General features: G+C 47.7%; 1 protein-coding gene across 2 annotated transcripts in view; it reads left to right on the top strand.

The window, feature by feature from the left end:
• The first annotated feature begins 10,073 nt into the window (after positions 1 to 10,073).
• TMBIM6 (transmembrane BAX inhibitor motif containing 6) overlaps positions 10,074 to 13,165 on the top strand; it is an 80,266-nt gene continuing 77,174 nt past the window's right edge. The window contains exon 1 of one of the 2 annotated variants that reach the window (XM_078685951.1): positions 10,074 to 10,139. In XM_078685951.1, the coding sequence (XP_078542077.1) occupies positions 10,133 to 10,139 (7 nt within the window). In that variant the 5' untranslated portion in view covers positions 10,074 to 10,132. Of the gene's footprint in view, positions 10,279 to 13,165 lie in introns of both variants that reach the window. The other variant, XM_078685955.1, reaches the window with a different exon arrangement.

Raw genomic sequence — 13,165 nt, 5'->3', positions numbered from 1 at the left:
GTAGGTTCACAAAGTAGTATAGTAGGCGAGGGAGCATCACCATCTTTGAGATGGCGATACGGCCCATCACTGACAATGACAGGGAGGACCAGAAAGCCACACTAGCACGGAGGGCAGTTATGGCTCGCACTATGTTACCGTCGATTTGATCCCCTTGTGTTCTGTAGATTTGAATCCCCAAGTATTTGAAGGTGGTAGGAGCCACTGGCAAGGCACTTTCGCCAAACTGTAAATTATTTGGGTAGTGTGCGTCCTGGAAAAAGAATGCCACAGATTTCCCTGGGTTTATGGCCAGACCAGCGAGGCGGCCAAAGGTGGTGAAAATATCGGGAAGAGGAGCATTCTCGGCCGTCAGGTCCCGTAAATACAATAGAATGTCGTCAGCATATATGAACGTTAAGTGAGTCACACCATCGATAGGTATGTCCAGCCGTTCTGCCGACTCTCTGAGCGCTATTGCCAGGGGTTCCAGTGCAAGAACGAACAAAAGTGGGAATAGCGGGCATCCCTGTCGCGTGCCCCTATGGATTGTGTATTGGTTAGAGATGTACCCTCCTGTGCGGGCTTGGGCTGTGGGGAACGTATATAACAGGCGTACCCATTTGAGAAATGTTCCTGGAAACCCAAAACGTTGGAGAGCTGTGAACATATAGTCCCACGAGAGGGAGTCAAAGGCCCGTCGGAGGTGAAGTGCTGTGCAACCCGCGGACTGATAAGCCCTCGTGTGGCCTTCATTACATAATGTAATCGCCTGGTGTTGAGAGATGTGCTTTGATTCGACAGAAATCCGCACCTGTCAGTGTGTATGAGTGTAGTGAGTTAGGGCTGTATGCGATTGGCGAGAGCCTTACTTAAAATGTTGTATTCTGTAGCCAGTAGGGAGAGGGGTCTGTAATTAGGCATGTCCTGGCTGTCATTGCCCAGCTTAGGTATGGATGTGACCAGTGCTTGCATTGTGGTGTGTGGTAGATGTCCAACCTCAAAAGCAGCTTTATATGCAAATTCTAGCGTGGGTACCAGGGTCTCCGAGTATGTGTGGTAGAACTCAATGGGTAGCCCATCTATCCCAGGTGCTTTATTACGATTTAGCCCTTTTATCGCAGCTCGGATTTCTGATTGAGTTATAGGACCGTCCAATCCTGTTTGTATCTCATCAGGAAGTACCGGAATGGGTAAATCCTGCAAGAATTCCGTAATGGAGGAGTGTTCCACCGGTGTGGGCGCAGCATAGAGTGCATTAAGGTAATCGTGGAAGGCCAAGTTTATTTCTTGATGAGTATGGACTATACGTCCGTTAGGTGTACGTATGCTAGTGATGACCACTGGATCGGGCCTATCCCAGACGAGGCGGGCTAGCAGCGTGCCGGACTTGTCTGCCTCAGTGTGTTTCCGTTGCCGGAATGCCCTATAATCAATTGTTCTCAGTGTTTCCAGCGTTTCGTCGTGTTCAATATGGGCGGTCTGCAGCTCTTCTTTTTTGTCTGGGTTCGCCACTACTTCCTGTTCTAGTGTGGTCAGCCGCTGTTCGACTCTGAGTAATTTATGGTGTGTTTCCTGCCGTGCCCGCACTAATTGACCTATAGATGCTCCCCTCACCACCACCTTCAGTGCATCCAATTCGATCAGGTTAGAAGAGGCCGTGTTCCAATTTTCGGCTATATAAGTAGTGATAGTATTGGAGGGGGCCGTCCGAAATGGGGTATCTTCCCATAATTGCGGGTGCAACTTCCAAGTGGGCACCGGAGTAGGTACCTTCCCCAAATTAAGTGTGATCTCTAAGGGGCCGTGGTCGGAGCAAGTTTTAGCTAGGTATGTGGATTGGCAGGCCTGTGGGATACAGGATCTAGAGCAAAAGAATCTGTCAATTCTTGTATGAAGACCATGTACTGGGGAGTAGAAGAAGTATTCTTTGTGAGTAGGGTGGAGACAACGCCACGCATCAGAGCGTGGCCAACCATCAGCCCAGGTAGCAAATATTTCAGCCAGTTTACTGGCAGTCGTGCCGTGAAGGGGGGATGAGATCTGTCTAGGGCGATGTCCAGTACAGCGTTCCAGTCTCCTCCCAACACTCAGGGGATACTGTCCCAGTCCACCAGCGCCTCACCCAACCGTTGCAAGAAACGGTCCTGTTCAAAGTTAGGGGCATAAACACTGCCCAGGATCACCAGGGATCCATCCAGTGTGCCTTTTAACAGTATGTACCTCCCCTGATCATCAACCCGGCGTTCCAGTTAAACAAAGGGGACCCCGTGACGTATCCAAATAGTTGCTCCCCTGGCGAATGCCGAGTAGTTAGTGGAGTATATATGACCCCTCCATTTTTTGTGAGTTTTTTGTGTCTCTGACTCAGTTAGGTAGGATTCCTGCAAGAATACTATGTGTGCCCTACGCCTAAGAAGGAATGCATGTACGCGATGACGCTTCTGGACTGCACCCAACCCACGAACATTCCATGTGATTAGGTTGTAAGACCCTAAGGTGAGATTAGTACTTGGCATGGTTCTGCATATAGAAAGCAGCTCCCAGGTGTATGGAGCTGAAATATCGATACCGACCAGGAGTCCCATTCCCCATTAACATAAACAATACATGGCTCAGCGCCTGAACTACACTGGGCCCAACAACAAGTCACAAGAATCATAGAACTAATAACGGTGCATACGCTGTTAGGGGGGCATCGCCATTGCTCATGGTCCATACACATTAAGGTCGGCTGCCTGGTGGCTCTACGGGGCCCAGCCAAGGGGGGTGTTAATTAGACATATCAGAGACAGCTTTCCTGTTTGTTATTGACCCTATATACTCTAGTCTCAGAGCCCCTGCAACGCAAAGTCTACATGTCTGCAGAGAAAGGCAGTCCAGGTATACTATCTGAACTATGCCCTCGACTCACCACATCCCAACAATGGTTAGAAACAGGATGACAGTGCTCAAATGAAGAAATACAGAGTAAAAAGATATGAGGAATGCAGGAGACTGCAGTCCATGTCAGCCGCATTAGCACTTCTCTAAACTCAGTTCTGGAAGTGTGCCAAGCTCGCCGGGTGGTCCTGCTGCCTTTCAATTATCGAGTAGGTTGTCTGCCGCCCTGGGAGTAATCTTTGGGAAAAGCGTTATACTATGTTCAGAATCTGAGTTCAAGGTGCTGTCCTCCGAATCCGTGGGGATTTTGTTAGAGTCTTCACGAAAGGCCCCCGCAACGGCAAGAGCTCCCTCTTGGTCCCGGCGTTGTTGTTCACGTGATGGTCCTGTGCCTCCTTTTCCCCGAGAAGAAGTCTGGGATCGGTGGGATCCAGGCTTCGAGGGCCTGTCGGAGCCCTACGAGGAGAGGTCCGAGTGGCTGCGCTGGCTGGTTCTGAGGCACATAACTTCAAGCCATTCCTCGGCGTCTGCGGGGCTCTCGAAGAAGTGAGTTTTCTTGTCATAAATAACCTTCAGCCTGGCTGGAAACAGGAGCACATATTTGAGTTGCGCCTTCTGGAGTTTCTTCTTGACAGCTTGGTAGGACGATCTTTGCCTCTGAAACATGCTCGCGGATGTTGTTGCGTCTATTTTGCCCTCCGCATCTTCCACTCTGTCAAGGAGGCCAGTCACCTGTTGCTGCAGTTGACGTATCGTCACCGAGTTCGGAGAGACTCGAGGATCCAGGTCCGTAAGGGACTGTCCGTGGTCCTTGACTGTGTCGGCCAATTTCCCGTGGTGCGCTCTGAGCAGGGTAAGGCCAGTGGTGAGCTAGCCAATTTGCAGTTCAAGTGCTGCCCTGGAATCTCGAATTTCTTTTAGAATTAGGTCCAATTTATCTGGAGCGCCCTCCAGAACCTCCGAAGATACAGCCCCGGGTGAGGATGGCTGACCGGAGTGGCCCATCGCGGTGGAGGGAGGGCCCGTTCCCTGTTGGCCCTCCAGGGTTTTGGCCCTGTTTCTGCCCATGGCGCAGGTCACCGTGTTGGGGCTGGGTACCTTCTCCCTGGTAGGTGGTTAAGCGGGGTGTTGGTGGAATTCAACGTACTTATGGGGAGAGGTTCGAGGCGAGCCAGCCACTGGTAGGTCGAGAACGTGCGCTACAAATCTGCAAAAAAAAAAGTAAAACCTAAATACATCTTGTGATCATAACTTCTTCTTTCCTGCCCAAGTTAATTAATAATCTGTGGCACTGAAATAAAACAGATGTTTACCCAGTACATGCTACCACTGCACAGTGACAAAAATAGACCCCTCACCGTAATAGTAAGATCACATTTTGCGAACCATTAATGCTTAACTGAAGCATGTTGTATTCAGCACTACGCAATTGTCATCATATGTTACAACTGATGGACATAGGTTTCAGCTAACAGTCAATGTGTATTTATTTACAATTAGTATTGCTCAGGGCGTACAGCTTTACCAAACTAAAGTACTGTCAACAAATGACAAGTATTTTTAGGGCTCGCGAAGAGCCCTTTTAAAGGGGGTTTCAAAAATGGACCTGGAAATTCCACACAGCTTGTGCGTGTTATTTCCAAGGTCCATTTTGATTGGGCTTTGCGTGCGTGCTGTTTTTTAACAGAACACGCAATAGGCCACACAACAAGCGGACATTGAATTGCAAAAGCCTGCTTGATTACTGGGCTGGAGACTATTATTGGACCAGGGTAGAATTTATAGGGAAAGTTTAAATTCTATGCTTAATTCCCTTAAACACCCCTTTCTTCTTGCTCCAGCTCAGGGTTTGACCCGGTAGTTTGTATATATGTATTACATAAGGACTGGTGCCCCCGAATGAACTAATTTGAGGCATTGCATATTTCTTCATATGGTGTTTATATGAATGTATTACATTGATTTTGTGTATTTTTGTTTTGTTCTTGAATGTTTTTATGTATTAATGATGTAATTGTGTGACAATATTGGTTTGTCTTGGATATACTGAAAGATGTTTGATAAAATATTTATAAAGTATAAATGATGAAATGAGAAAAAGTCGTCCCGCTTAGGATTATTCGGCTAAGTGTGGTTGAGTGTATTTAAAAACAGCCTGTCTGGCCATTTTTTTTTTCTTGTTTAATAAATTAGAGTGATCTAGGCTAGACAGTGACAAGACCCAAGCCTTCTTCTGTGCCACCTTCGAGCATTTGCATCCTGCCAACTACCCCCATTATATCCCCATCTCCTCAGTCCTAGTTTTTCAGCCACTCTCTTGTCTCTTGTTGCGTAGCATCCTGTGCATAGATTATTTACTTTTTTATTAGGTCTCGCCTGTCCCAGCGCATGCGCTGGTCTGACGAGACTTTTAGTGAGGGCTCAAAAAATGCTACCATGGCCAACCTAGAGCTACAGTGCATGTGCGCGGGTGCACGCTTAGGAGCCGAGGCATATGGCAAACCTCGTCATGCTCATTAAGCTCCCGCGATCGCTTTCACTTTCGCCCGCGATCACTTTCGCAGTGCCCCTTTGATGTCTTTGATGTTCTCGTTCAAAGGTTCCCTGCGTGTACATGATCCAGGCAAGCACTTAACTTCCGTGACGAAAGCCATACACAAATGTTTTCCTGTTAATCTGTCAAATTGAGCGCAATGCGCCCCCACTTTCCATCGGCGACCGCCTGCTTTCAACCTATGCGATATACATTTCTGAACTAGATTTTAATGTCAGTTTGACCCCCAAAGCATAATGCTCGGTTTCGAATAGGTACATTTAAGTTATTAGTTGGCGGGCCAATATCGGAGTATTCATGGGTTATAACTTAGAAGAAGCTATACAGTCAGCCGTGTGTTTCTACCTTCACTTGAAAAAGTTCATAATAACTCCTCGGGGAGCTGGTGTCATCCAGGAACATGGTGGAGGGGGTTGTTAACTGAAAGAAACTTAGGAGTGTCGGGCTGGAGACCTCCCTCCTACTGCGTTCTCTGAGGGTATTCGGCTTGGTACCTGTAACGCATGAGGTGGTAGATCTACGCATGACGCAGTCTCACTTCTGTCACAGTCCTCATATTTGTCACAAACCTTCAGATGGGCCAGTCCCTTATACCTCCTCACTCCAGGGACACGGCACCTGTGAGCCTTTTCGACAAGCCTGCACCTGTTGTCCCTCAGGTGCTCCAGCCTTCTACGCCTGTACCCATGCTAAGGCCCTACATGTGTAATCAGCCACTCACCCTCCAAACACTACCTGCTGTAGGCTCCGACCTCCAAAACACCAACAATGTGCAAATGTGATACAACGAACCCCCGTGCTTCCTGTGGCTTTCGTCTGCCTCGGGATGAATTGTGATTTGTGCGGTGCCCACCAGCCCCTGCCCTCTCTGCACCCACAACAGCACTTCTTTTCAGTTTTATAAGCCTGACCCAGATGTATCGGGCGCCACATTATCTCCCACTTTGCTCTTCCCCTCAAAGGAGCCTTAATGATGTGTCCAGTAGGTACGGCGCGCGTGCCTGTGCATCCATGGCTATAGCACGCATGTATGTGCATTCTCCAGATATGTGTGGCATTTTACAACGTGTTTATGCCGCCGCCCGCCACTTCAGAGCACTTACAGAGAAGAAAGGGGGCATATCTGTAATTAACGAAGCAGAGAGAGTGAAAACCGGGCACATGAATGTGAAGAGCCCATGGCACACATGTTATGCTTCCCTTATATACCACTCACCAAACCGGGGTTCAAGGAGACCCCTGTTCCTTGTGTGCAGTAGGGTCCAACGTCAGTGGGAGGGAGATGGTTGAGAGGTTAGAAGAGAGCACAGGTGTGCTGGTGCGCCAGTGGCGAAGCGAGGATTTCATGTGCCCCACGAAAATAAGGAACCAGCCTTCTGTCCACGTTTACAGCCACGATAGGTGTGCAGTGAAGCCATTCCCACTGTTTTAGAGAGACAAGGGAACCCGAAGGTAATACACTAGGGACCTTGGGCGTTAGATTATTACTAAAGACAGGGGTCCTTAGTATATGAAGAATCCGGGCGAGAATAAACATACGCTAAATAGTCAATATGTCCTTTGTCCAGCCGGACTGGAATTTTTTTTTCAAAATGTACACAATAACAATGAATCAAAAGTAATGTCAAGGGGGCACAGCCTGTAACCCACAGAGAACAAGACAAAACAACAATTTTCAGCCAAGTGCGAACAAGGCGGTCTGTGTACTAGTATTCAGTGTACAGACTTGATTACTTTAAGGTACCATTGTGCAATACATTGTAAGTATTTTGAGAACATATGGTACTAGGGTGTCGACGTTTCGATGCCAGACCTCAGATACATGTCATCATCTTCAGGACAATGTTATAGACCATGTTTGTCTTGAGAAATATATATATTTGCCGGAGCAAGGTATGGGTAGACCGGGGATGCAGTCAAGTACTTCTGGCTGGTTCTGCGCGATCCTGCTTTCGGTATTATTCAAAGTGCCGCATTTGCCATCAGCGACGGCAAACCATTTACGAGCGGGAGAAGTGCACACCCGTTATCCCTTGGGCCCACATCCCGCACGGTACTTGACTGCATCCCCGGTCTACCCATACCTTGCTCCGGCAAATGTATATATTATTCAAGACAAACATGGTCTATAACATTGTCCTGAAGATGATGCCACGTATCTGAGGTCTGGAATCGAAACGTCGACACCCTAGTACCATATGTTTTCAAAATACTTACAATGTATTGCACAATGGTACCTTAAAGTAATCAAGTCTGTACACTGAATACTAGTACACAGACCGCCTCGTTCGCACTTGCCTGAAAATTGTTGTTTTGTCTTGTTCTCTGTGGGTCACAGGCTGTGCCCCCTTGACATTACTTTTGATTAATTGTTATTGTGTACATTTTGAAAAAAAAAAAATTCTGTCCGGCTGGACAAAGGACATATTGGCTATTTAGCGTATCTTTATTCTCACCCTGATTCTTCATGTACTAGGGACCCCTGTCTTAAGTAATAAGTAAAGCCATTCCCAAGCAGACCGCTGTGAACTGTCCTGTGCTGAATAAGCTACTGGTCTCAGCTCAGTTACCAGCACACCAAAGTTCACATCACTGAAAGCACCATCGCAACTGACGTTAATTGGAGCCTCGGCTTGGTTTCCTTCCTAAAATGCACCTACCTCGAGACTCAGTTGGCCATCGTTTGTGTCTACATATCCGCCTACCAACAGATGTCAGTGCACGCTTTTCCACCAGGCACACACATCACCAGCCTTCAGTGCGCGCTTCCAGACACACACACCACCAGCCGTCAGTGCACGCTTTGCCACCAAGCACACACACAGCACCAGCTGTCAGTGCACGCTTTCAACAGGCACACACACCACCGGCCGTCAGTGCACACTTTCACCAGGCACAGAAACTATCAGTCGTCAGTGCACGCTTTCACCGGGCACAAACACCACCAGCCGTCAGTGCATGCTTTCCCCGGGCACAAACACTACCAGCCATCAGTGCAAGCTTCCTCCAGAAACACACCACCAGACGTCAGTGCACACTTTCACCAGGCACACACACACCACCAGCCGTCAGTGCACGCTTTCACCAGGCACACACACCACCAGCCGTCAGTACAAGCTTCCACCAGGCCCACACACCACCAGCCTTCAGTGCACGCTTCCAGACACACACACCACCAGCCGTCAGTGCACGCTTTGCCACCAGGCACACACACCACTAGCCATCAGTGCGCGCTTTCAACAGGCACACACACACCACCAGCCGTCAGTGCACGCTTTCACCAGGCATACACACCACCGGCCGTCAGTGCACACTTTCACCAGGCACAGACACCATCAGTCATCAGTGCACGCTTTCACCAGGCACACACACACCACCAGCCGTCAGTGCACGCTTTCACCAGGCATACACCACCAGTCATCAGTGCACGCTTTCACCAGGCACACACACACCACCAACCGTCAGTGCACGCTTCCACCAGGCACACACACCACCAGCATTCAGTGCACGCTTGCAGACACACACACCACCAGCCGTCAGTGCACGCTTTGCCACCAGGCACACACACCACCAGCCATCAGTGCACGCTTTCAACAGGCACACACACCACCAGCCTTCAGTGCACATTTTCACCAGGCACACACACACCACAAAGCTGTCAGTGCACGCATTCACCAGGCACACACCACCAGCCGTCAGTGCACGCTTTCACCAGGCACACACACCACCAGCCAGCAGTGCACACTTCCACTAGGCACACCCACCACCAGCCATCAGTGCACAATTTTTACAGGCACACACACCAACAGCCATCAGTGCACACATCAATTGTTAACGCATCCACAATTAAGTATTGTAGCAATCTCAGTATGGCGCACTTTACTTTTAAACATATTCATCTAAAGCCCAGCATGCCACCATTGCTACAAAAATAAATACACATTTTTTTGGCATAAAATGTATAGACTTTTGTTGCAATTGGTGTTGCAATATTTAGCAATGCCAATAGCTCAAACTTAATTAATGCGAGACCTATTGCATTGCAAATGCTTGTTTTATGTTGCCCCAAGGTTGTTCTGAGGGTAAGTGAAGTGAAGGAGGAAGATTAGAAACCTACCTAGGTACATCAGTTGTATTGCAAGAGTTCATGGCTCTTTCTAGGCTTTACATTGCACAAAAAAGGGTAAGTCCTAAAATAAACAAGAGAATGCATTTTTCCATTGACTTCAATTGAAGGAGGCAATTTCAAGCGGGAAACAACCAAAAGCAAGCAATTTTTCCTCCGAAGACTGGGAGTCTCCCACATTAATCGGGTTTATTGGCATGTATGCAAGCCTAAAACTTGGCAGCTGTGCATCCTCATGATGTGCGTCTGGGTCGATAACAAGTATGGTTAAGGTTAACAAACATGCCAATATTCTATCACAGGAATGTGGTGGCATTTTTCTTCCCGTTTTTCTTCCTGTTTCTATTAGCGCTTGTTTTTATGTGTGTAGTCTTTCTTCAAGCTTGTTGGTTCTCTCATTGGTGAGCTGGTGGTAGGCTGTTTCCGCGTCCTAACAGTGACGTCGCCAAGCTGAGGGTTGGGTTGTAGGATGGCCTTTTGTTACGTGTAGGCCTGACAGGGCCAATGGGCGGGTTTCCGTGGCTGTGATCGACAGGGAGCAGAGGCAATGGAGGCTTGCAGAATCGGCGACCTGCGCAAATACTCGAACGATGGCTGGTAAGTAAGGCCGCTGAGCCAATCATCGCGCAAAGCAGGGCATTGTAGGTGGGGCAAGCTACTGTGAGGTCACAGGACGCCATCGGAGCTGCGCACAGACACGTAGAACTCAGAACGAAAGAGAAGAGAGGAGGAGCAGGTAAGGGTGGGTCGAGTTGGTGTTCTCGGGCGCACTCGAGGGGCTAGTGGGGGGGTAGTGTGACGTTACACATCAATGAATACCCCCAGTGTTCTCTTTTCACCCTGAGCTCGTGCCTCCCCCCCACAGCCCGAACTCTCGCTGTATGTGCCCCGCCCCCTTGTTGATCTCTTACACCCTTTGTCCCATCTTGGTGTTACCTACTCACCCTTGTTGCTTCTAGTTCCTCACCTTTCCCCTTTTTGCCCCTCTACCCTTTTGCCCACCAAGGTGGTTCATCTGGGTTGAACGTTGTTGGTGGTATCTTTCTGCGAGTGTCGGGCTTTTTACGGGTCGTGGTTTGAGCCTTATGTTTTTCGGGTTGTTGATTTAGTTTAGCTTAGTTTTCGCAGCTTGTATTTCGAGAGTGAAAGTATTATAATGCAGGACTGTTTTATCGGCGCTTGTTGCTTTTTGAGCAGTGCTGATTGTTATATTGGCAAATGACGTGTTTTTTAAGGGTTATTTTTAGAATCAGTGGTTGCTTCGCACTTTTTTAAAAAGCGGTTGTAATGATGCTTCGTAGGTTGCTTCTCCTTTTCGCCCTTCTGTCTTTTCTAACCGCACCTAATATACTTCCTGTGATGTATTTTTATGGTGGATTTTATCTTGGATGTTATATGATTAGCATTAAATCTGTTGAGAAAGTTTAGGGTTTGCGTTTCGTGGTAGTATTAGCTGTATGTTTGTTGCTGTATGATGCGTTTACTAGGTAAGTTGTGTGCTGTTGCGTCTTTCAGGCGTTTTGTTTTGACTAAACATTTTTTGGTCGGATTCCATTTTTTGAGTGGCTGCACGTGTTGTTGTGGTGTGTTTCTTATATTATTTTTTTGTGGGAAAGAGCGTCTTCCATTTAAAGTCACGAGCTTTCTTCTGAACTTAATTGGATGGCGCTCTTCACTATAATAAAATGTACACCCGTCCTCATTCTTTTTTGTGGCAGACCGGTGTAGAAGTTCTGGGGGCTATGAGTATTGGCGATCATCTCCCCTGCCAGACTGTTTCAAGGTGGAACAGCCTGGAATCTTCGTTTTGACGGTCTACATCCCCTGTATTGCAATACTTGTATTGTAAGTTAGCCGTATTCGGACGAGCTGCCTTTCCCTTTCAGTTCAGCCGAAGTTTCATATTGAGTGAAAAGAGCCTCGGGGATATTTTCAGGTTCACTTCTTTTGGTTCATAGGAATTTCCAAAATAACAGAAATTGTAGAACAATATTGTCTCCAATAGGCAGGCTGTTTCTCTGGGGTGGATTTTCTTTAGACAGACTGTGTACCCTTCAGGCCTGTTTCGTGAGCCATGAATTTATGTGTTTAGGAGCTGTTTAATTGTGAGAGACGAAGCAGATACAGGCATACGGACTCCTACGTGACGAGGCTCGTTCTTGTGACCAGTCATGGCTGGCGTTGTTACAGTTAAGTTGGCTCTTGTGACAGTCATGAGGCTGTTGCAGGCATTCTGGCTCTTGTGACGTTCCTGGTGACTATAGCGACTGGCTACGCCCATGCCTCTGTTAGACACAGCCTGTCTCTTGCGGCAGACCATACCTCTGCAACAGACTGGCTATCCTATTCTTGGCTGCAAAATTTCAGTTTTGTGCTTGTTCAGGACAGGCTCCCCACATCCCAGTTACCCCCTGTGAAAATTATTTACATTTTTTTATTTAGTTTGTACACAGTTAATAACTCGAAAGTCAACACAGATGTAAAAAAGAGTGTTTTGTTTTTGGATAATACAAAGTGTATGTTAGCGTCACTTCGTAATCTCTCCATGTCCTCCGATGAAAAAGTAGTTTGACCATCCCTAAGAGATAACCAACTTCCCTTGCCTGTGAATCTCCCGATGTGATTCCTCCCTCCCGGCTTATTTGAAGTTGCACTTCCTCTGGGCTAGTCTAGAAAGTAGCCGGATACTAAACCATGAAGGCATGGTTCATTTCCCGGTACAGAGACGCAATTAATTGTCGCAAAGCCCTTACCTACAGAAGTCACCAAGACCCCTACGCCCCATTACTGTGGTGCGGTTGCCTGTACAGGTGAATCTACAACAGCCATAAACCTCTTCAGTCTGTGCTGAGAAGCATGAGGCAGGCACTTGACCTGACCGGTTACTTCTCTTCCGTTATGGCTGTGATCTATAAATGATACCGTTTGGAGTGTCATGAATTACTAGCGTTCGATAGGAGTAATTGGAGAGATCACCAAGGCCCTCAAAGCTACACCACGAATAGATCCAGCTGTAGTGTTCACTGTCTGAGCTTATGTGGAAAGTGTGTGACCTTTAGTTTTCTGTAGGTATGTTGAAATATCTAGTAGACTGTCTGAGGTTGGTAATTTCTTTGTTCTGACCCAACAGTAACATACCGTTCGGGGGAAATGAGTGACTTTTTATGGTTCACCTTTGCCCACGTCTGATCTCTGTCGCACTGTGGACCTCTGGGCTCTTTGTTCACTTGTTGAGTGGCTGTCACGTGGGGGAGGTGGCTAGCTTGGGAGATTGGGATTGGAGGACAGTACTTGATTTCACTTGTGTGCTGCCTTTCGGCGAACTTTATGCAGTGATACCTTGTACCCTGCAAGCCCCGGTACAGCTGCCAGTTCACAGCCAGCAGATATCTGCATGTTTTTTTCCCCTATCCTAGCAGATATTCACAAAACTAGCATGCGATTTTGTATCGGTACTCAGGCCCGGCATTCATCAAGCACTTTGTATTGATTTTAAAGTCCTTTGCTTCAGTTTTCGGAGTATCTCATTTATGTTGGGTGCTTGTGGGGCACTTCTACTGTTTTATGTGGCTGCTTCAAAGCAGAGGTAGGACATTGGGGTAAGTTGGAAAGGAAAGAGTTGG

The sequence above is a fragment of the Lissotriton helveticus genome, chromosome 1_1 (assembly GCF_964261635.1).
Source record: "Lissotriton helveticus chromosome 1_1, aLisHel1.1, whole genome shotgun sequence".
NCBI classification, from domain to species: Eukaryota; Metazoa; Chordata; class Amphibia; order Caudata; family Salamandridae; genus Lissotriton; species Lissotriton helveticus.
This window is presented reverse-complemented; position numbering and strand designations above follow the sequence as displayed.